We start from the raw sequence: 22,246 nt of genomic DNA on the forward strand, positions 1-22,246 counted from the left end.
TTGCAAAGTGTAAAAGTTACAAAAACCCCAAAGTCAGCGCACCCATGTCCTGAATGAGCTGAATATTTTGCTAAGTGAAAGGGCTGAAATCGCACAAAGTGTGCAGAAGTAGTTAGATTGCAAAGAACATACGGGAGAATAAAAACAAACAGGAAAACAATAGCACGAACGCTGAGTCAGCGTTCACACAAATATAATTAATTTTGTAAATTACCCTGTAGCCAGTGGAAACAAAACAAACAACCCATCGTGCATTTCTAGTTCGATGCCAACAACACGTTTCAAAACAAGATGGGGCGCAGAGGCATGTTTACCACTGTGTTGCATCACCTTTTTTTTTTCATAACGCTGACTGCTCAGGCTTTGGAAACTGAGACCAGTTGTTGTGGTGTTAAAAACCAAAATGTTTTCTCGGTCTTGCTTCAGATTTGGATTTCAGTAGATCAGGTTCAGAGCCTCCAAAACAGGACATGATATAGAGTACTGGGATTCTTTTTACTATCATATAGTTGTTGGACTTTATTGGGATTGTCTTGATAAAATAAGCAAGATATTATCCTTAAAACAAATTGCCCGGGTGGCCTTCAGATGACAAGCTCCCTACAACATAGTTGCTGCATTTTGATCTGCCTTCAGATAAAAGGTACATTTTCCTTTAGCCTGCAGTCGCCACAATTAAAAGTTTTCATGCCACACCACAGTATAGTTATTAAATTTGCTTCAGTCTACCTAAAAAAAAGATTGAAAAGCTTCTATTCATTCTGGATTTTGGTGCATTTGTTTTGGTTTGTGCTAAAGAAAATCAAAGCTGTGTTTTTTTATATTATTCTTATGTTTTTATGTTTCATGATCATCCAAGATGTTTTCCTAACTACTTCATTTTTTGTGCTTAATGTTAGGTGTTTCTTGTTATTATGTGTGTCCCAATATTTTGGGAAAAGTGGTGTAAATTTGGATGTTTTAAACCTAGATTTTATACATAGGTTATGTTCAAATAGCATTACTATAAAGGATTTCTAAAATAATTTGAGAGAAATATATTGTTGGGAACTTCATAATTTTACTTCATGTGTTGTTTTGACTTGCTGGAATCTAAATCACCTTTTATATGTAATTATTTGAATAGACTAATGCTCCTAGTACATATATTTTGTGAGTGGTTAATGAAAATAGTTGTATGATAGAAATGTATTTACTATATATTACACAGGTTTTTTATGTTGATACATAGGTTTGGAACAAAAAAAGAACATGGGTTGATTTGCTTTGAAAAAAGTAAGCAAATAGCTTGAGAACCGTGAATTTGTACCTTAAATTAAACTCATTGATATTAAAGTTATCGACGTCAGAACTGTAAACAGAAAGCACAAAGGGGTGGACCTTAACTCGATTCCTGCGTTCTGATTGGTGGCCGGGCCCGTCAGTTGCCTAGGCCCCGCCTCTTCCCCCGGACCAGGCTCGGTTGAGTCGTTGGATTGAGGAGGGTCGCGGCCGCGATGGTCTGACAGATGAAATAACTAAAAAAAGAAAGAGAAGGCGGGCGTCCTCCCACACAAAACAATGTTCCCTAAAGGCAAAGGCACCCCGGTGCCGTCGGACAGCCAAGCACGAGAAAAGTAAGCGGAGAAACGTTAATTATTCTGTATTTTTCCACCACGTAAGTTGCTTTCTGTTGTTTGCTGGGGAGGCTAGCGAGAGGCGATTTCCTCCTACCGAGAATGGAATTGAATGAACCGCCTTGTCTGCTCGCCATTCCTCCCATGAGCCGTGTTTCTGCTGCCTTTTTTTTCCGTCTTGCATTGTTGTCTTCTTAACACCTCCGCGACCGATTCTCCGGGGCAGTTTTGGTGTGGGGTGGGGGGTGTTTTGAGCGATGCCTGTCAGACATTTTCGCGGTATTTCAAACCGGAGAGGGGGAGAAAACAATAACACCGCGGCGCGTTCGGGCGCATTGTTTTCTCTGTTGCGCTCTCTCTGGATGGGCTTCGCTTTTATTGCCCTCAGCCTCATCAGTGCTACCAGGACACTGCACGAAGCTAATACACAACAGGCTGGGGCTGTTTTATGTGCCTCGCCGTGGTGTTAAATTCCCCCCCTTTCTCCAGCAGATTCCCAACATGATAAATGTAGGAAATCTTCAACAGGCTTGGCTTGTTTTCCAGTCCCCATTAATTTTTGGCATGGGGCTATTTGGCAGCCATTGTTCACACACACACAGGGCCTGAAGCAGACTCCAGTCACTCAGTGTTCCCCTACAGGAAGAATTAGTGCTTCACGATTACAACAAAAAAGCCTAAAATTCTCCTTGTTTTATCCCCCCATACAGGTTGGCTCTATACGTGTATGAGTATTTGTTGCACATAGGAGCACAGAAGTCTGCACAGACCTTTTTATCAGAGGTATGTGGAATTTGGGGTAAAAGTTCAAGCACATTATCGTGTCCTGTTTTTAACACTTGGGTTTTGAATGTTTCATCAAGTGGCACTTCCAGGTAATTCTTGACATCCCCTCCTATTCGCAGATCCGATGGGAGAAAAACATAACACTCGGAGAACCCCCTGGATTCCTACATTCCTGGTGGTGGTGAGTCTCATCTCGCTGTAGTGCAACATAGAGTCTAAGGGTTGTCTGTGTGCTTTCTTTTTTTTGTTTTGTTTTGTTTGCTTCATGACCTCTCTTGTCCACAGCGTTTTCTGGGACTTGTATTGTGCTGCGCCGGAGAGGAGAGAGACATGTGACCACTCCAGCGAAGCGAAGGCCTTCCACGATTATGTGAGTGTTGCTCGGGTGAATCTGTTTTTTTTGTTTTTTTTTTAAAGTACTGCTTTTCCCCATCGCAAGCTAAAGTTAATGTAAACAACATGTCGCCAGCTCAGGTTGGAAAGCGATTGTTATCTTTGTCTAGCGGCTCCCCGAGCTCCTGCAAAATTTTCCTTTTCGAGGGTGAGACAGCTGCCATTAAAGATGCCGTGAAAGAAATCTGTTCGATTTCTCCTTTGTTTATTTATTTTTAAATATGTACGCTCATTTATTTACATCACAAGTCATAACAGAGTCTGTAAATCTGCACTTAACAACCTAAGCAGTTTTGAGTGCTTTTAAAATGTGTTGGGGTGTCAATCGAATGATGCCCCAAACAATGAGCTTCATAGGCTTCTGGGAAAATGAAGCTGATGTCAGCATTTCCTGAGTAAGACCTGTCGAGTATCCCCCCCCCCACACACACACACAAGCCAAGATCCCTGTCTTTAATATGAAGATGAAGAGTGGGAAAATAGTGCTTTTCACATAATCTTAAAATTTTCACACTCAGCTTGATTTTTTTTGTTTTTCCCTCACTTCCTCTTTGGAATAAAGACCTCCAGCTGCCCGTAAGTGTGGCAGCTGAAGTACATGTTGAAACGTATAACCAGCAGTATCATAATCCCAATTGGTTTCAAAGTGGAGAGCCATAGAAACAGGCGCACGTAGAGACTTTCTGAAATGTCCCGAACAATGTGTGTGTGTGTCTCATTTGGTTGTGCATTGCTCCTCTTATGGTGGCACTTCCATATTTGCATGATATGGATGTTTTGCATCATGATAATTATGCGATATTGGAGATGGAGGCTGCACTGTTTCCTGCTTTAAGTCAGCACTCAGACAAAAAAAATAGAAGATAAATAAAGACTTGTGCAGTTTAGAAAACGTGTGAACTGTTTGTCATTAGCCTCTGTTGTTCGTGTTTTTTTTTTTTTTGCATCTCATCTTGAACGATTGGGCAAACGTTGTAGCGCGCACGAACAATACGGTTCTGCTACATCAGCGGAGGAGAAACATTCGCGGTTAAAGCATTTTTTCAGGATTAATCATGCAGAACCCAATTTGTTGGTAGGTCAGTGGCGTATCAGGCAATAGGGGGTTAAAACAGAGATGTTGGTCCCTGCTCTTGGCTGATAGGGTTGTCAGGGTAACAGGCCTCTAGATCTGCCAGGTGACCTGGGATTCAGGAGAGAGGCTACAGTCTGACTCTGCCCTTTTAATAAGCACATTCCTCATTATTCCAAGCCCTCTACAGGGGGAAGGGGGCACATTTTATTTGACAGCCAGCCATATTTCACCATCTTCATAATAACTGATTACGTTTATTTAGGCATATATTTTGAAAAAAATGTTGCTTCCGGATATGATTACACATTTAATAGTGCTGCACGATGTCAGGGGAACGCCTAATTGCGATATTATTGTTGAATGTAGCGATGGCGATATCAGTTGTGATAAACCTGCAGGTTCTGTCGTCATGTTGCTCCCAACACGCCCTGTGTTGTGGGCATTTAGGAGAGTGTGGGGTCCATTTGATTACAAAATGTATATTTTGACATGCAATTTGTATCTGTGATTCATTGGCGTCCTTTGCAATATTGATATTGCACACACTGATAAATAAATTTGATATATCGTTCTGTGCTAATTTATACCAACGTTCTCAAAATATGTGAAATTATTACTGTTTTTTTTTAACAACACAAACTCCTAAACTGCTTGCTTTTGGCTCGAGACAGTTTTTCTTAGCATGGAAAACATTAAACAAATGAAGGAGTGATAAAACGTTAGTGTGTGGAGGAGCTTTATGAGTTTCTGTGCTATAAGCTTCCTGTGACATTTTGTGTCTGATGTTGGCTTTCTTTGTGATTATGAGGGGTCAATTGAATGTGTGTCTGTGTGTGTGTGTGGACAGTACTGGTCCTTGGACCCTTGCCTTTGTCTAGGTGTTGGGGGAGGTGAGCGCTGCTCTGTTAGCCAGCAGCGCTCGTAAAGCCCCGGCGTATTCACACTGGGCCTGTCGAACGCTCCCCGAGGGGCTCCGTCGCCATGGCGCAGCGGCTGATTGATGGCTGTCACCGAGCTGAGGGCAGATTGAAAAAAGGGGGTTGGGGGGGGTGGGAAGGGAGTGGCATTGTGGCATATGCCCAGCATCCACCACAGCAGAGGAGCTGGGGGAATAAAATGGGGAGGGGTGTGTGGGAAAGAAGAACGGGGAGATGACGAGAAGCGGCGGGGACCTGCTCGAAGCAACTAGAGGGGAAGAAAGAGAACGTCCAGCCAGGATCCTGACTGGGTTTTATGATGTTGATTGATGGTTAAACATTTACAAGTTAAACATACGGGCTTGTTTCGTTTGAGCGGTGGTTCCAGTGGACGCTTGGTCATCCAAACGCTAGCTTCCTTCAGTCTTCCGCTCCCCCCCCCCCTTTGTTTTTGCAAGCACAAGCACATCCACCGCCACTCTGCCCTTTTGTAACCTCCTTCGGTGATCCAAGTATTTGTTGGCTGAGATTGCTCTCGTTGCCTTTTAAGCACACACATGTACATGTGCTGAATCATGATTGGGGGGAGGGGGAGGGTAGTCTGCCTTGTGGAAGGTCCCCTGGGCAGTTGTAGTAAAGGGCTCAGACAAGAGACCCGTAGCCTCAGGCGAGGCTAAGACATCTGCCCTTTTCCGCTACCAGGGAGCCTGCGGAGAGACTGAACGCAACAACGCTGAGCTGTTCGGGACGGCACAAGCAGCACAGCTGTGGGCTTCAGACGGACGTGATAAAGATCTAACTTAACGTGCCTGGAACTCACCCCGCACGTAGCTTTGTAGTTCGCCTAACAATTTCTGCTCCTCTACAAGAAGAATGCATTGTTTTGTGACTTTGCGAGAAGTGCCTTTTGAACACAGCTTTGTTTTATTCATTTATTGTTACGTCTTTTGCAAGCCTCATACCAGAAATATTCAGTTTAAGGCAAAAAAAAAAGATGTTTTTTTTTTTTTTTGGTTTGCAAAATCCAGCAACATGTATGATATTAACGAGTCCAGAAGCGTTTATATTTACATAAAACTGTTTGATACTATTGGAATACGTGTAAATGTTGTTAAGAACTTGTTACTTTGACTGATAAAGATAATGACGCTCGTCTTCATCACTTAAAGCTTGTGTGCAGAAATCTTCGCTGCAGTAGTTTCATTTATAGAGTTTATTAATTTGAATAACTAGAAACTAGAGGTTAACTGATTGATCGGCTGAATAATTAGTCCTGCTAATATTATAATTCATTTATTTGTTTATTTTATTAGCATATATTTTTTTAATCATCTGCATCATTCACACCTGAACACCCAAAGATAATTTGTGGGTACAACCCTCGACAGTATTATCACAGCCGACACCGTGCCTTCGTGTCACAGTGCTTCACATGACGGGGGCGCTTTTTTCCCCCCAATCCAACACTGGCAGACCGCAAAGAATGTTGACCCAAATATTATGCAAACTTTTAAAAGAACAATGTCGTATTCACCACAGAGAATAGCAGGGCCTGAGTTCTTCACTTTCAGAGCCCTGTTTATTTTACCGGTTAATGTTAAATGTCACTTATATGGAAAAAAATACAAATATCCATGGGCTACTTTAGAGTTCCTAGTGATCGGTCGATAACCCGTAGCACAGGTAGGAATATGTATGGACCCGTATTGGGCCTCAGGGTTTAATTATTAAAGTTTGTAACATTGATAAACTCCACCGTTATTAACACTTCACTTCAGAGATTTATTTATTGTTATTGGAGGCCGCGTATGAGTCGGAGCAGCTCTGTGTTCACGCTCAGGGCTGCTTTCAGTAATAACGATGACGGAGAAAAAATTAAATGCTAAAAAATAAACCTCAAAACAAAACATGAAAGCGGGTAGCTAGTGCAACAAGCCATCTGCATGTGAGGGTGAAATATGAGCAATTTTGTAGCAACATTTAGTAAAAAAAAACATGCACACCTAAACAGTATTTAGGTGATGTTTTTGCTCAATGCCTGCATAGCCTTAGACAATGCAGATACGTAATAAACACTCTGTCCCTCTATGTTGTATAACTATTTATTTCGCTTGCAGCAGACTTGTTTGGGCTTGTTAATGAAGCTCAACAATTATACCAGACACAATGCATTGGAATACAGCCAAACTAGATGTTACAGTAGTTGTTGTGACATTAAAAAATGTTTTGAGCAGAGAAAGTTTGAGTTTCTTTGTTAGCGCAGCACTGTTTGAAGCGTACTGCTGAAAAATCTCCATTTAAAGTCAGATAGTTTTAACACAAACAATTGGGACACTCCTACCTAAAAGTAAGAATCATCAATTCTTCTTTTTGATTTTGTTGTCAAACTTGAAGATATTTTTCCCTAGCCAAGCATGTATGCTTTGTGTCAATAATTAACATCTTTCACATATTTAGATTGTAATTAACCCCTTTGATTTTCTCAGTTTTTAATGGAAAAAAATAACCATTTTTTTGTGATACTGAGTCGTCGTGAAAGCAGGTAAGCTGTTGTTTGACATTGGTAAATTAATATAATTAAGACTCTTATTAAAACATTATCAGTGTTAAAGTATCTGCACAAAAAAAGAATAATACAGTCTTAAACAAAAGGTTATTGTGATTTATGAGCAATATTGATGCTCTGTCTGATAAGCAGGTTAAAATAAGAAATATTTAAGAGCAAACAAAACACAGATACAGTTTATTAATGTCATTAAAGACACTAGTATAGCCACAATTCTGCAGTTTTTAACCCCTGGATTTCCCCTTTATTCACTAAATAATGGAAAATGGTTTTATTAAATATATATATTAATATTGTTACCTTGTATTAAAAATGTCAGGAATACCCATGTGTATGTGCACCTGTAAGGTCTCTTTAGGTCGACACATTGAAGGATTACTCTTTCCATGTCAGTTCAATGTGTCAAACAGGGCGTAGCTCCAACATCATCCCTCAGCGTACGTACGGATGACTGGTCTGGGCAGTTCAACCCTTGAAAAACTGGTTACATTTTATTTATGCAAAAAAAAAATCCATTGCTTGCTCACCATGTAACAGTGGTTTAGTTGTGTCTGCTTCCTGTACGGTCCTGACTTTGGCATGAGGTCCAAAAGGCAATTATTGATTCCTCGATGTGAAGAAAATTAGCTCTGGTAAAAAGTGACAAACACAAGTATCCATATAAATACGCATTCATTTATAACCACGAGGATGTTGTCTTAAAAGCAGCATGAATGTTTTCACCTCTTTTGCAGAAGTAAGACGCCATAGAAGGGCAGCGCAGTTAGCGCTGTCGCCTCACGGCGAGAAGGTCGCCTCCCGGTGTGTGGAGCTTGCATGTTCCCCCCGTGTATGCGTGGGTTTGTTTTCAATCCTCCCACGGACCAAAAACATGCATATTAGGTTTACTGGTAACGCTAAAATTGTCCGTAGGCGTGAGTGAGAGTGTGAAAGGTTGTTTGTCTCTATGTGGCCCAGCGATGGACTGGAGACCTGTCCAGGGTGTGTCCCCCGCCTCTCACACAGTGACAGCTGGAGACGGGCGCCAGCTCCCCGCTAGTAAAGAAAATGGATGGATAGAAGACACCAAATTAATAAATGTATGTGGAGACTATATGATTTAGGACAGCAAAACAAATAAACCAGGATGTTATACCAAACTGCACAGGAGTGTATTTGCAAATTTAAAAAAACAAAAAAAAAACAGCATCTCTTACTAGTTGAATTACAAAGGCTTTATTCTGTCCTTTTTTATTATTTATCCCCCCCCAACATACACACACACCAACCTTCATAATAACTTCATGTGTTTTAGAATAAAGGGTTTAACGTCAAGTTTTTCAGAAAACCATCAGCTTGGTAAAGTCTCACCTCATAATGAGAAAAAAATTGCCTATGGTCCCCTGTTTGTTTGGTAACCAGCTTTACTTCCACATGTTTAGTTTTTATGAGTTTATATAACTTTCACATAATATGATTTGATCTTATATTTTTGAAATGTTTGCAGTCTTGTTTATTTGTTTCACATTCTCAGTGGTGACGGTGAGCTCAAGAAATAATAATAATATAAAAAAAACAAGTCTCATAGTTGTACTTACTTTAATTTATTCATTTTAACCACGTCATGCATTTCTGGACTTGGTTTTGACTTGTTCTGCCTGAATGTTCTTGGTTGTGGCGTGTAACATTAACACGGAGAGCCGCTGAGGTCTCCGCTCACTTTAACTTGCCTGTTTCAGTAAATCACAGCGGAAACGCCACAGACTGAAGGGCCGGCTTGATGATTTCTTAGTTTTGGCTGAATTTTCGGCACCATTTTATGACTCCACCCTTTTAATAAAGCAGCGTTTGTGCTGCCCGTGTCCTGAGCATGATGAGACGTGACTTTCCCCTGTGGCCTCCTTTCTCTTCCCTCTGAGGCATTTCACAGTGGCCCTGCAGTGGCAGCCCGAGCAGATATAATTAGGAAAGGTGCAGTCGATAAAAGGGAGAGTGTTGGCTATTGACCAGCGATGTCTGTGGGACTGCGGGGCTCGAGAGCTGCATGTGGATGCTGATACATCCATTCCTTGTGGTGATCGTCACTTGTTCGCCTTTATCTACACCATAACATGAGCGAGCAACGCATTAACAAATTGTACTCGGGGCACTTCTCTTTTTCTGTATCTGTTCTCTGGAAGCTGAACCCCCACAGCTCTGAAGACATTAGCTCATCTCAGATTGCTTCAGCTGCAGGGAAGAAAAACTCAGTCAATTAGGAGCGTGTGACCGAAGCAAATGGCACATTAGTGAATTAGGGCTGCGGTTTGAGCAGGAAATAGGCCCTGCTTGCCCCTGCTGTGCAGCAGCACTTTGGAGCCACTGACTCAGTGCATCCTTCTGACACTTATCTGATCGTACTGGATCCTAATCAGCAGGGCTCAGACCTCAATAATGACCCCATAAATACCTTACTTATGTTGTAGATGACAACAGGTCAGTTGGTTAAATGATGCTTAAACAGGAAATACATGGAGTTTCAGTCATAGATCTCAAGAAAGGTCATGAAAGCAGCACGCGTGCAGTCAAGCAGCAGTTTGTGTTGCTCAAAAGGCATAAAATATCATCAATCAGGACAATAAGAACTAGTTGTATTGCTTTTGTTCTGTTTTTCTTAGAGTGCAGCAGCAGCCCCCAGCCCTGTGATGGGAGGGATGCCTCCCGGTGAGGGTATGCCCGGCGGACCAATGCCACCCGGCTTTTTCCAAGTAAGTCCATCACTACGCGGATATTGCTGCTACTGTTAGGACGTTCCTGCAATGTCGATTTTCATCTGATGGAAGAAAAAAAACAAAAAAACTAACCATATATCAGATTTCAAAAGCCTATTTCCTGTGAAGGAATGAATGAATATTCCTCAGCCTGTAGCTTTTGGTGGTCAGAGTTTCGACTGTGTTCCACATTGGTGTCTGCTTTGGGCCTGCGAGTGTTGTGTTCCGCTTCACTCTGCTCAGTGAGCTCGTCACAGTCGTCATAGGTGTTCTGCCAGCTTAGACACCCCCATCCCCCCTCCCACCCTCCTGCACTGTAAACAGGCAGGCGTTGTCCGGCCATTTTCCCTAATGGAGAAATCGAAAAGGTGCAGCACCTACTGTAAATCAATACGTCATGAAGATAAAGTTTCTGCAGGCACCTGTGTGCAACTAACTTGTTAGGAGTGAAGTCATTGCTCTTCTGCCACTAGAGCTAATTATTCACAACAAATCCAATAGGTTTTTTATGAACTAGAAGCCAATGCAGTCTTGTGGCTCATTATTTCATCATTCTTATACAAGAAGTCATTTTGATGTCTACATATGAGCACACACACACACACGCACTCATACTATCCATAGCAAAAATGAAGGAGACGGTTCAATTAGACCCCTCACTTTGTCAGATCAGCAACATTAGTGCCTCAGTGCCAGTGTTTAGTGTTGTTATAAAGCTAATTGCATAGAGCTTAATTGATGCTGTTAATTCAAGGAAATTAGCACTGATAACATGCTGCATGCAGCAGGCTTCTTGATGTCTTGACTGACAGGCATAAGAGCTCACATCCTCTCCATCTCTGTCTCTTCTCGCTCATTCAAGGCTGTCATTTGCTTGTTCTTCTCTGCTCAGTCTCAGTTTTTTGCCGTCGGGTACATGAAAATGGGCATTTGCACATGTTGGCACCGCACTTTGGTTCTTGCGCTCCAACTGTTTCTCTGCCCTGTAGTAACCCTGCTTCTCTCCCTGCTTTTTTATTTTCTTGCTCCCTCTTTTTCTCATTCTCCCCTCTGTCCCCCTCTCTGTCCCCTCCCCCGCCCTCTCGTTGCTTTACCATTTTCTGTGATGCTGTAGGGTCCTCCTGGTCCCCAGGGCTCTCCTCACCCTCAGCCTCCTCCCCCTAACAGTATGATGGGACCTCACAGTCAGGTAATGCTGTCTCTCTTTCTCTCTCCTTCTTTTTCCCTGGTCTGCGGCCACTTGGGAACGCTGGTTCTGATGCTTCATGCTTTCGCTTTTCTCTGAGCTTTTTAATGCTTATGCTGCTTTCAGTGTTCACACAACATCAAACGAGAAGTTAGAATACTGGTAACGTTTCATGAAATGTTTCATAATGCCTTTGAAAACCTAAGAAACCACTGTGTTTATGTTGCAGCCCTTCATGTCGCCTCGCTTTGCTGGAGGCCCAAGAGGCCCGCCCATGAGGATGGCCAACCAGGTAGAGTTCACTCAAACATTCGAAACATACAGTATAGCTCAAATCCCAATAAACCCTCTGGAACTAGTTTTTTGTGTTTCGACAAGCAACTAGGAAAGGGCTGAGGGCTGGGGTTGGGTTTTATCCTAAGGAACAACTTCAAATTATGATCGCCTCAGCTAAGAAAAATGTTAACAGTTGTATAAAACTAGGTTTGTATTAAAAACTGCTGTTAAATTGACATTTTCTGTGTTTTTTTATCCTCATAGCCACCAGGTGGGGGACCAGGTCCTCATCCCATGCTGCCCAACATGGACCCGACGCGACCACAAGGTGCTGCTTTCTCTTAACTCTGCATCTCCAGTTCGTACAGCCAACCAATCCTTTGCTTCTTGATTTACATCTTGTTTTTGTAATCCTTCAGGCCATCCTAACCTGGGGCCAATGCAGAGAATGAGTGGCCCTAGAGGCATGGGGCCCATGGGACCAGGCCCTCAGGTAGGGTCCCTCATCTTGTTGACCTGTTTTTGTTTTCTTTTTATGATCTGCATTTTGTATTTGGTAACGTTTTGTTCCCCTTACATCAAATAGATGTTGTTGCTGGGAATTTGGCCATCACTGCGACCAAATTCTGGCTCATGGTGTTTTCATTTTTTATTTATTTATTTATTAATATTTTTGTCTTCCCAGAACTTTGGTGGTGGCATGAGGCCTCCACACAACACCATGGGTCCCGGCATGCCAGGAGTGAACATGTAAGTTCTCTGTCTGGTAATATTGAGAATTTTCAGCCTATATGCAAAAAAACCCAAAAACCTAACCACGGTTGGTCCTCTTCAGGGGCCCGGCGACAGGTCGACAATGGCCCAATCCCAACAACGCCAACCCTGTAAGTACTAGTACGCACAAAACCCACAGTCAGAGAAATGCCAATTCAGATTGCTTTCAGCTCTCCTCTCCGAGCTTTGGAGGTTCTAGTCTGGGATGTAATTGTAGTATTATGTGTCATGGTTTTCCACAGACAGTTGGACAGCCAGCTATAATGGTATTAGGATGATCAGATGATAAATGACGACAGTTTGAGGTGTTTGCACTCTCTCTTGGTCTGTAATGTTTCTGCCTTTGGTTTCAGATGCCTTACTCATCACCCTCTCCTGGTGCATACGGGGTGAGAATGCGTCACGAATTGTTGCACTTTTCGCAGAACTTGCACTAGTTTTAGGATTCGTAGCTGTAATACGTCTGTGTTTTCTGCTTGCTCCTCCTAAGGGGGCATCCGGGGGTGGCGGTCCTCCAGGAACTCCCATCATGCCCAGCCCTGCAGGTTAGTGTTTCCCTGACCTAACATTTTAAAACAACAAACTTCTTCTGCTTCAGCTACATATAAAGTTCCTTTTTTCCTGCCCCCCCCCCAGACTCAAACAACTCTGGTGACAACTTGTACACTATGATCAACACTGGACCTGGCAATCGAAATAATGTAAGTTCTTGCTTATTTTGCTTCGTATTGTCGGTAGCAGTGGTGGATTTTATGATTGTTGAGTTAAATAAATGTACTGTTATTACATTTAGGATGAAGTTAACAACAGAGGATGTTGTAACAGCTGTTGTGAGTTGTTAAACAGCTCTGTCTTCTCAAAGACACATTTATGTGGCTTTTGCTTTATAATTCTACTGCATATATATAAATGATCTGTTCTTGTATTTTTTTACAGTTGCAGGATCTTTATTTTATAAAACTGATCAAATTGTTCAATAACTTAGCCACATTAGGCTGCTGTGTAAGGAAGGGAAACTACAACAGAAAACACCAGGTGCAGGCTCTTTTAGGAGCAACTTTATATGAACAAAATGACTTGTTTCATGCCTAACGAAGCTGTTTACCTATTGCACAAACAGGATGGTGGGTATTAAAATAGTTTCAAGACCCAACACAGGCATTTCTTGTCTTTCTGAAGCACACGTGCACTGTTCATCTGGGAACACATAAAATAGATTAATAATTGAAGCAAAGCAAATGCACTAGGAATACTGGATCTGTTTGCAAGTTATTTGATACTACAGGCTGCTGTTACAGTAACACTCTGAACCGAAATGATCGCACCAAAGATAAAGGTTTTCAGCAGAAATAGGATAAAATGTTGAATACCAGAAGAGGGTAAACACACAGGTTTGTAAAGTGGGGTTCTGAAAGCTGCTCTTCTTTACTTTAAACCCTTTTTTTCTTTAAGGAAATACTGAAAATATACACACAATATTTACTCTTTTTTTTTTTTAATTGTCTGCTATTATTGACCTTTCTGACAAACTTCTAAAAATAGGCTGTGGCTTGAGAATGGCGCAACACGCCACCTGCTGTTTCAAGTCACCCTTCACTCTGCAAAGCTAATGCTGCAAAGAGGAATCGCGTGGAGCCACTCATCATCGTGAATTTTAAATTTACAGACAGGGCATTAAGCAGGAGCGGTCATCCCTTCGTCCTCTGCCCTTTAACCAGGAGTTTGAATTTGTAAAGTCAAAGGTGATTTGTTTTTTAATTAAATTTTTTTTTTTCAAGGTATGCTAACTTAGACCTGCCATTCACAGAGGCTCGTCTGCTTAGCCATGTAATTTGAACTTGCTGTAGAAGAAGCACGAGACTCCCACTCGTCCTTTTTTTTTTTTTAACAAATATAACTTTTGATAGCGCTCAAGGGTCGCCCCTGTTCCTTCTGACTTCCACTGCCTCGCCTCTCAGAGTTCCAGCTTCGTGCTCCACGGCTTTCTTTTTTAAATTACACACCTCAGGAACACTACTGCCTTATATCACAGTAATGTCCACTGCTGGGGATGCTGGGAAGAAGAAATCCACCTGTAAGGAGCCCTCTGTGGGTTTTCTTTTGCAGCAACTGTCCTCCGAGCCACTTTGAGTTTTAGCTTTCTATATTTCTTGTTGAACGTGGAGCTGGAGGTTAAGTTATATTTTTATGTGATTTAAATCTAACTGTGCTAAATAACCCCCTTTTTTTAACCTCCACAGTTCTCTATGGGCCCCGGCTCTGATGGGCCACTGGGGGCCATGGCTGGGATGGAACCACACCACATGAATGGATCACTAGGTAACGCAACGTTCTGCAGCAGATTCAAACAAACACAACTCTGAAATGCTTGGTTTGCACTAAAGACATAACACTTTATCTTCACTGCACTCCTCTAAACAATCATTATAAAATAGATCCTCCGTAAAGGAGCATGTTTATTATGTAGGTTTTTTGTGCAAGCTGTTGTTTTTAAATTGTTTTTCAAATTGTTTCAGGCTCTGGTGATATGGATGGAATGAACAAGGTAAATAATGTGACTGAGCTCCGTGTTTTTGCATGTATAGATTTATGTTAGTTAAAGTGAAATTCACACTTTAGATTGAGATAAAAAACAAACATGGTGTTCCTTTTTATTTCTAGAACTCTCCAAACAATTTAAGTGGCATTAGCAATCCTCCCGGGACCCCGAGGGATGACGGCGAGCTGAGTGGAAACTTCCTCCACTCCTTCCAGAGTGAGAACGTGAGTTCGGCTTCTCCTCCCGATTCCCTTCCTCGGTTAGCAACACAGACGTGTGGCTGTAACGTTCCGACGTGTGGCGCGGATTCCTGCCGACCTTCCCTGGATAACAGCGTCACAAGAAGATAACTAGAGAAACTGCGTTTTCTGCACAAACGCAGTGTGAATACTGAGTGCTGCAGAAGCTTAAACTGAGGTGTTAAAGCCAAAAAAAAAAAGCAGAACGCTAGCTGAAAACAAAAATGAGCAAAACACTGGCCCAAAAGAAGCAAAAGCTGAATTTGCAAAAGGCTAGCTGGAAATATCAAAAAGCTAGTTGTAAGATAAACGTATCAAAAGGCGAGCTAAACGTGGCAGGAGGTTAGCTAAAAGTAGCAAAAGGCTAGCTAAAAGCGGCACAAAAAAAGAGCAGATTTTAAAGAGAATGTTTTGAAGAAACTATAGAGACCTGAGTGGATGTCTGTGGGGAAAATATTTGTATACAAAGAGTATAAAAGTATATAAAGTCACACTTCTCTGAAGAGTCTTAATCTTGTCCTCTCTGTGCCTCCACAGTACTCTCCAACCATGACGATGAGTGTGTGACCCCCCGTCCCCCCTCCCCATCAGGCCCTGCCCCCCACACCCCCCGTCCTTCCTCTCCTCCACCCCATACCAAGCATTAATTTGCCATCATTCCTAAGATCTGAGCTCACCGCAGAACATGGCCAAACACATCAGCGCCAAATCAGGGACAGGCGCCATTTTGGTTCCACGCTAATGCCAGAATGCTGATTGGAGAGAAATCAAAACGGCTGGTGACCACTGCTTCTCACTTAAAAATGAAGGACATTTTTCTCCATTTATTTCCACCACATGTGACAAAACCAGCTACTGAAATGCATTTACGACACGTTTTATGTTATTTGCAAGGACCCGACCCCCAGTCCCCCGTCCCCTCCCCAGTCCGCTCCCCAGTCCCCTCCCCAGTCCCCTGTCCCTCTTGAGTCCCATCAACCTCCTGAGCGAACAGGAAAAAAAAAAAAAGGTTGACGTTTACCTCTTGTACATTTTAATGATCGCTTTGTGGTGCAAGACGTGCAGGAATTATCCGCTTTTGTCATTTAAACACTGGAGAGTGTGCATATGCATTGTGAGCTTGGAAAAAGTCTTTGTCTTGTCATTTTTACTTTGTTGCCATGCATTCTGTCTCAACATGTCGTTTGACATCGGACTCAGAATTTGCCTTTTAAACACAACGATGTACCATTCTTCCCAAACCCATCCTTCTATTCGAAGAGATATTTGTCCTTTTTTTTTTTTTCTATTTCTGAAGGGGAGAACATGTTTGAGAAAATCTGGCTTTCATCGCGACGTCCCTTTGCGCCGCTCGGGTCGGTTTTGACCCGGTTCGTTTCCCGACGGCCGCCTGCTGTCAGGAGAAGCCAGACAGGGTGGCATAAGGAAGTGAGTGCATGAGTGCGGAGAATCTGTGTACAACATACTACCTAGTGCTGCTCTCCTCTACGTGGACACCTGCTTTAAGATGTGGTGTGTATCTCTTTTCCTGCCTGTGCTTAAACACTCTGTGCTCCTCATCGCCGTAGCCTTCACGTTCTGTCCATTTTGGGTTGAGTTGCGATAAAACGGCTGTGAATGAGTCGCCTGTTTGGGTCCCGTATCACTGGTCGTCTCTTTGGCCCCGACCTCTCTCTCTCTCTCCCCCTCCTCCTCCCCCCAGTTTTATTTTGCTCACCCATGTGTTTTTGTTTTTTTATATTTTGATACAAACTTTGACTACGTATATTGCCCAAGTTATTCAGTTAGTCAAAGCTTTCTAAACTGATTCTAGTAGGCATCATGATAAACTTAGCATCAGTCTTGTAAATGTGATGGAAAATTTTTGTTTCATTATTTTACCTGTGAACATTACACATTATACACATCTGTCCTATGTTGCCTTTATTTGCTGATATTTTTTTATTTCAAATTGAGGAAAGATTGCTTGTTAATATAATTTTACAATAACTTACATCACTGTGTGGGCTGTTGTTTGTTTTTCCTGTCAAACTAGTGTTTACACTTATAGAAAAGTAATCAACCAATTGACTCAGCAGACAAGCTGCCCCCACAGTTATCCGTCCCAGCAGGTCGACACGTGCGGTAAAACGGGCCTTTTTTGCTGGCTCCCCGCGCTGAAACCCGACCCATCAACAAGAGGAAACCCGGGATCACGTGGGAGCTTTTTGTGATGATGGAAAGCCTCTAAACCAGAAGAGAATCATACTTTTTCAAGAAAACATTCAAATAACATAGGAGGAAATTATATATATTTATTTTAAACCCTCTGTCCTGACAGTGAGAGTCGTTCATCTGTTGTCTGCAAATTCGTCACTTATTTGTTTGCTTTCACTCCGTTATTCTTAAAATAATCGGCATCAGCCAAGCCTGAGTGTCCTAAACAGATTATCAGCTGTTGCTACCCTCTTATTTCAGTCTCACAGCACTTCCTGCAATGAGGCAGTTTTTTTTTTTTTTTTTCCTTTCTCTGGTCAACAACCAGAAAATAGTAACACTTTAACTTCTAAAACCCACGGAGGAAGGGTTTGGAGCCCTGTTTATCCTTTAGTGTCACACAGCCAAGTCTCTTTACTCTATTTTCTCTTGTTTGTTCTCAAAATCTAGAGAACTGTAACGTGTAAGAACATTAAATGTGATCATTTTATAGTGCAAAATTGTAATCTTAATAATAACCTTCTAGTTTGGACTTTGTCAACGAATGAAATAAAACTTGAGGCTCAAACTTTATTTCAACTAGGAGTACCGTTAGTCGTGTACATTTATTTGTAACTCCAGCTCCTTCCCAGCCTTAGTCTTTAGGTTTATCCTGTTAATCTTAAACTGTTTTACTCCCACAGAAGCTGATGAGATTCTCTGGTTGCACATTAGTTTGTTATCCATGACGTCACACTGCCCTCTGGTGGACTTCAGTGGACTCTTAATGCAGTGTTTACGCTTCGTTTTAAAGCAGGGTAAAAGAGTCCGCAGCTGGAGCGATCTGACAGGTTCTGGTTCCCCGTCGTCTAAAGGAAATCGGGCCAAGCTGCTGAGCAGGAGCCAAAACGTCAGAGCTGCGCAGTTCACTTCGAGGGAACTGGAGAAAAACCAAAACCACCCTTTTTTTTTTTAACCCTGCTGAACGCAGCTTCCTCATTTGGTGTGATTAAAAAGGGTTTCTGTGTTAAGATGACTTACTGCCATTCAATCAGACAAATCAGAGGAGTAAGGAGCTCACATTCACAGCAATGCAGCCATTTTAATTTTTTTTTATTATTATTGCTTCAATCACAGCATTACAACAAAACCCACTAAACCAAAATACAAACAGGTTTTTAACCCCAGCATTGATCAAGACAAGCTGCTGCACTAAAAAACAAAAATAAAGCAGATTGCTTTCTGTAATAAAAGCAGTAACCAGCAACCCAATTCAACATTCACCTCGATGAGCCATAAAAAGCATTTAACCGTTTTGCTCTGAAACACTCAGGACACCGACTGGAATCAGCTGATGTGCTGCAGATAAAAACAGTTACTGATTAACGCCCCGCAAACCCAAATTTGTGCGCGCGCCGTGGCCGAAGCTGCACTTTTATTGATTCCGTGCCCCCCCCCTGAGAGGAAGGTTTCTGTGGTTCACTTCATCTGGCTACAGAGGCCGAAGGTTTAATCTGCAGCCTTCACTCGGAAACACAGAGAGCTGAAGCTCAGGTTGTTGTTTTGATGTAGGGAGGAGCCTGAAGGCAACATTACTGTACAGACATGTGTCTACTGATTTACTAGTCGTGCTGTCAGACATGTGGACGCAGCAGGGCTTGGGTTTGAGACTATAACAGATTTTGGTTGCAGAATAAAAAGAAGATCGGGAGGATGATTCGCTTCAGAAACCTCCTTACTGGATCTTCTGTAGGACAGCGCGCACCTCCAGTGGAAGGTAGCCGAAAGGCCCCATCGCCCCCTGATGGAGAACACACAATGCAAGACAAGTGAAACTTTCGTAGAAATTAAAAGCAGAAAAACAAACAACGAAACAACGCCCTCCAGGTGAATGCCTTTCACCTTTGCGCCATCCCCCGGGGCCACCACAGACCTGAATATGTGCCAAAACTCTTTTACTGAGCGTCCCATTTCCTGCTGCTCTTCCTCACGTGATCCAAACAGATTCACACCCTTTGATAACTTCAGGGTGAGTAACTGCGTGACAGGAGCAGTGAAATCTGATCCGACTGCCACACCTGATAATGTCACTAGAACTAGCCTTGAACTGTATGTTTCCGGTATGGACTTTAAAAGACAACAACAACACATTTCCACTTTTTACAGGGAGGGTTTAATTGCAAATCACTGCACCAAATGTTTACATCAGGTGCCGCCCCGGCTCACCTTATAGATGACTTTCCCAGCCTGCAGCACGTAGAGCCTCTCGGGTTGGGCGCCGTACTTCACGCTGGCGGCGTTGCTCATGTCATCCACGACCACGGGACACAGGGGCTCCATCTGAACCAGCATCTGGGCCGCAGACAACCGGTCCTGCAGGCTCTGGTGCTCACTGATGTCTATGTTGTTGGTAAAGGCCCAGCCATCTGGAAACAAACAAACAAATGAGGGGATTTGCTAAGGATGCTTGATTCACTTTAAGGATACTTTCCCTCCCCCTCTTTTGCATTTCACACTGAATTCTGAGTAATATGTTGCAGCATAAGTCGTTATTAAATCAAAGCGAACTACATTAAAGTCAAAATCGTGACAGATAAATTAGAAAACAATTCCTAAATCTCACTGGAATACTAAGTTTTAATGATTATTATCGATAATTCGGAAGAGAGCCATTTCCTTTCAGGTGCGTTTGATGCTGATGCCCCGCACCTGGCTGCCTCACCTGTGGAGTGAGCCTCGGCTATGTAGACCACCAGGAAGTCCGCCACGTCGCCGAAATCCCTGACGAGCTGCTTGAACTCGTCAAGTTTGAACAGAAACGGGGGTCAGGTGCAGCTCCCAAAGCTCAGCACCAGCGGCCTGTTTCCTGCACAGACAGAGAGAGAGAGAGAGACGACACGAGACGGATGAAACGGAGCGCCGCGGCGCAAGCCCAGCTGCCCGGGTTTGGTCCCCTGAACGCACCTCTGCAGAAGCTGCGGATGCTGGTTCTCTCTCCGTCCACGGTGACCACAGGTGGGTCCGGTGCTTCTCTCCCGACAAACGCCTCCTGCCCCAGCGACAGCCACATGCCGTGAGAGGCCGCCTTAACGAACGTCAAAGACATAAACGTCGGGCCCCAGTCGTCATATTTGAACTTGGTGTTCTGGGTCATTTCTAACTTTACGCCCAGTTTGAGGATCTGCTTCCTTGCGAGGCTCGGGGAGATGAAATATAAAATGTTAAACAGGATGAAGAGTCCCACCACGTAGCAGTAATTGCACGCCGTCGACAGGTAAACCAGCAGTTTCTGTGGGAGCATCGTGGACTCCTGGCCGACGGAAGCTCCGTCTTCCCGACGCTCTGAGCGGAACTGAAGTGAACACGGCCGCCGCTGCCAGGCCTCCTCCCACTCTGCTGCCTTCACGGTCCCGCTGCGTGCTCGGATTTTCTAAAAGCAGGCGGAATTCTGACCCCGACAGCGAAAACTAATGTGTTTAGCCGCGTGTAAGCAAAATATCTCATGAACCACTGGACGGATTTTAATACAGCTCTCACAGTAATCGTTGGTTGAACCAGTGACGCAGCTAGAATTAAGTTTCCGCCCGGGCCACCAAATTTAACACAGAAAAAACCAAAATATTATCACAGCTACAATGAAAATTTCCACAAGATTTATTTTAAAACAAATAATTTCATTTGAAAGAGCTTTAAAAAAATATTTCAATATTGTGTATCTTGATGTAAACGCATTAAAGCATTTAATGTGCATTTTGGTCAGACGCTGTACTGAGCTCAGTCAGCTTTGATTTGTTTACTAGTATTAAGACACCCCCCCCCCCCCCAAGCAAATATTCATTTATTTAAAAAAAAAGTTTGACTTTTAGGTGTCCTAATGTGCCTCGATAAACACGCTATAGATAAAGAATCATAATGCCTCACATTAAGGAATCAGGGATGGGCTATAGGTCCTCCATAACAGGGATTCAAGGATCAAACGGGAGTAATTCAAACCCATCAAAGCATCTACAACCGGATCGTTTCTCTTCCAAGCCATTTAAAAGCAGATCAGATTAGTTTCGTTCATAGTGACCGACTCTGAGAAAAAGAAACATGCTTATATCGCATTTCCTCTCTTTTTACATGGAGGTGAAAGACAGATAAACCGTTGGAAAAAGTCTGAGGTGTAAAGATCGTATGCTATCTACACTATGAGGACATAAAGCTGTAGTTAAGACAGCAGGCTGAGGTCATTGCCAATGATTCTTATCTATCATTATCTAAGGCAGAGCACGGAGCACATAGAGAACAATGATGAATTAGGGCTTTAATGACTGATACACCTCAGCTCAACGGTACTTTATTCAAGTTTTGTGACCTTTTGTCCCCTCAATCAAAGTGTCTTTATTTTCCTTACACGCCTGCTGCCATAGGGCTCTGACTTATTAGTTGACGGTTTTATCCCCCACCCACTGATGTAACGCTGCAGTTTCTTATAGGTTAACTTGAGATGAACTGAATGAGACTGAATCCCTGTGCAGAGTGTGAGATTTCTCAGTTTTCGATGTGCGCTAAAGGCCTCATGCTCATCTTCAGCATTCTTCCTTACTGTCCCTGAATAACCCAGAGGCTTGTTGCAACATTTCTCCTCTTCCTCGCACTAAAACAAAGGCGTTCACAGCGTCATCTTAAGGTATTTTAAGTGGCATATGAGTTTCAAAGGCAGAGTGACGCCAAACTAGTCGTGCATGTATCACTCAGTGTGCTCAGGACCATTTTTCTGTAAACAAGTTTTGTAATTAGTTTTGTTTTGGATTTTTTTTTTTTTTTTTTTTCAGTGCTTTACCCGTCCTGACTTGTCTGAAATATTCCACAAAAGAAAAAACCCCTCAGGCTCTGTGATCCACAATAAGCTGATCTTGATTTCCTGGAATTAAAACGGATCCACTGATACGAACCTGGTGACTCACTGGTGTCTGTTTCTCCAGGCAAAGGA

The 22,246-nt window shown here is 42.8% G+C and overlaps 2 protein-coding genes across 3 annotated transcripts; one reads left to right on the forward strand and one right to left on the reverse strand.

Moving 5' to 3' along the window:
* Positions 1–1,432: 1,432 nt before the first annotated feature.
* Positions 1,433–17,089, forward strand: ssbp3b (single stranded DNA binding protein 3b). 2 transcript variants are annotated; one of them, XM_017407377.3, is made up of 18 exons: positions 1,433–1,616; positions 2,327–2,399; positions 2,522–2,583; positions 2,688–2,772; positions 9,990–10,079; positions 11,197–11,271; positions 11,498–11,560; positions 11,809–11,872; positions 11,964–12,037; positions 12,230–12,294; positions 12,380–12,428; positions 12,672–12,707; positions 12,809–12,863; positions 12,955–13,019; positions 14,559–14,637; positions 14,835–14,863; positions 14,980–15,081; positions 15,634–17,089. In XM_017407377.3, the coding sequence occupies exons 1-18, from the start codon at positions 1,561–1,563 to the stop codon at positions 15,661–15,663; spliced, it is 1,152 nt and encodes a 383-aa protein (XP_017262866.1). In that variant the 5' UTR covers positions 1,433–1,560; the 3' UTR covers positions 15,664–17,089. The 2 variants fall into 2 exon arrangements, with proteins under 2 accessions (XP_017262866.1, XP_017262867.1); XM_017407378.3 differs by lacking the exon at positions 11,197–11,271 and having other exon boundaries at positions 1,434–1,616; positions 15,634–15,663.
* Positions 17,090–18,366: 1,277 nt separating this feature from the next.
* On the reverse strand, positions 18,367–20,674 carry dio1 (iodothyronine deiodinase 1). Its single transcript, XM_017406916.3, has 4 exons — positions 20,236–20,674; positions 19,994–20,137; positions 19,498–19,697; positions 18,367–19,072 (listed from the first exon to the last, which is right to left on the reverse strand). The coding sequence occupies exons 1-4, from the start codon at positions 20,570–20,572 to the stop codon at positions 19,007–19,009; spliced, it is 747 nt and encodes a 248-aa protein (XP_017262405.1). The 5' UTR covers positions 20,573–20,674; the 3' UTR covers positions 18,367–19,006.
* Positions 20,675–22,246: the final 1,572 nt, after the last annotated feature.

The sequence above is a fragment of the Kryptolebias marmoratus genome, linkage group LG24 (genome assembly GCF_001649575.2).
Source record: "Kryptolebias marmoratus isolate JLee-2015 linkage group LG24, ASM164957v2, whole genome shotgun sequence".
Lineage (NCBI taxonomy): Eukaryota > Metazoa > Chordata > Actinopteri > Cyprinodontiformes > Rivulidae > Kryptolebias > Kryptolebias marmoratus.

Excerpts from the sequence above, each read along its gene's own strand:
- ssbp3b (XM_017407377.3), top strand. The coding sequence starts at position 1,561 with ATGTTCCCTAAAGGCAAAGGCACCCCGGTGCCGTCGGACAGCCAAGCA. Across the intron at positions 2,773-9,989 it reads CGAAGGCCTTCCACGATTAT|AGTGCAGCAGCAGCCCCCAG; the intron begins GTGAGTGTTGCT and ends TGTTTTTCTTAG. Across the intron at positions 12,864-12,954 it reads CATCATGCCCAGCCCTGCAG|ACTCAAACAACTCTGGTGAC; the intron begins GTTAGTGTTTCC and ends CCCCCCCCCCAG.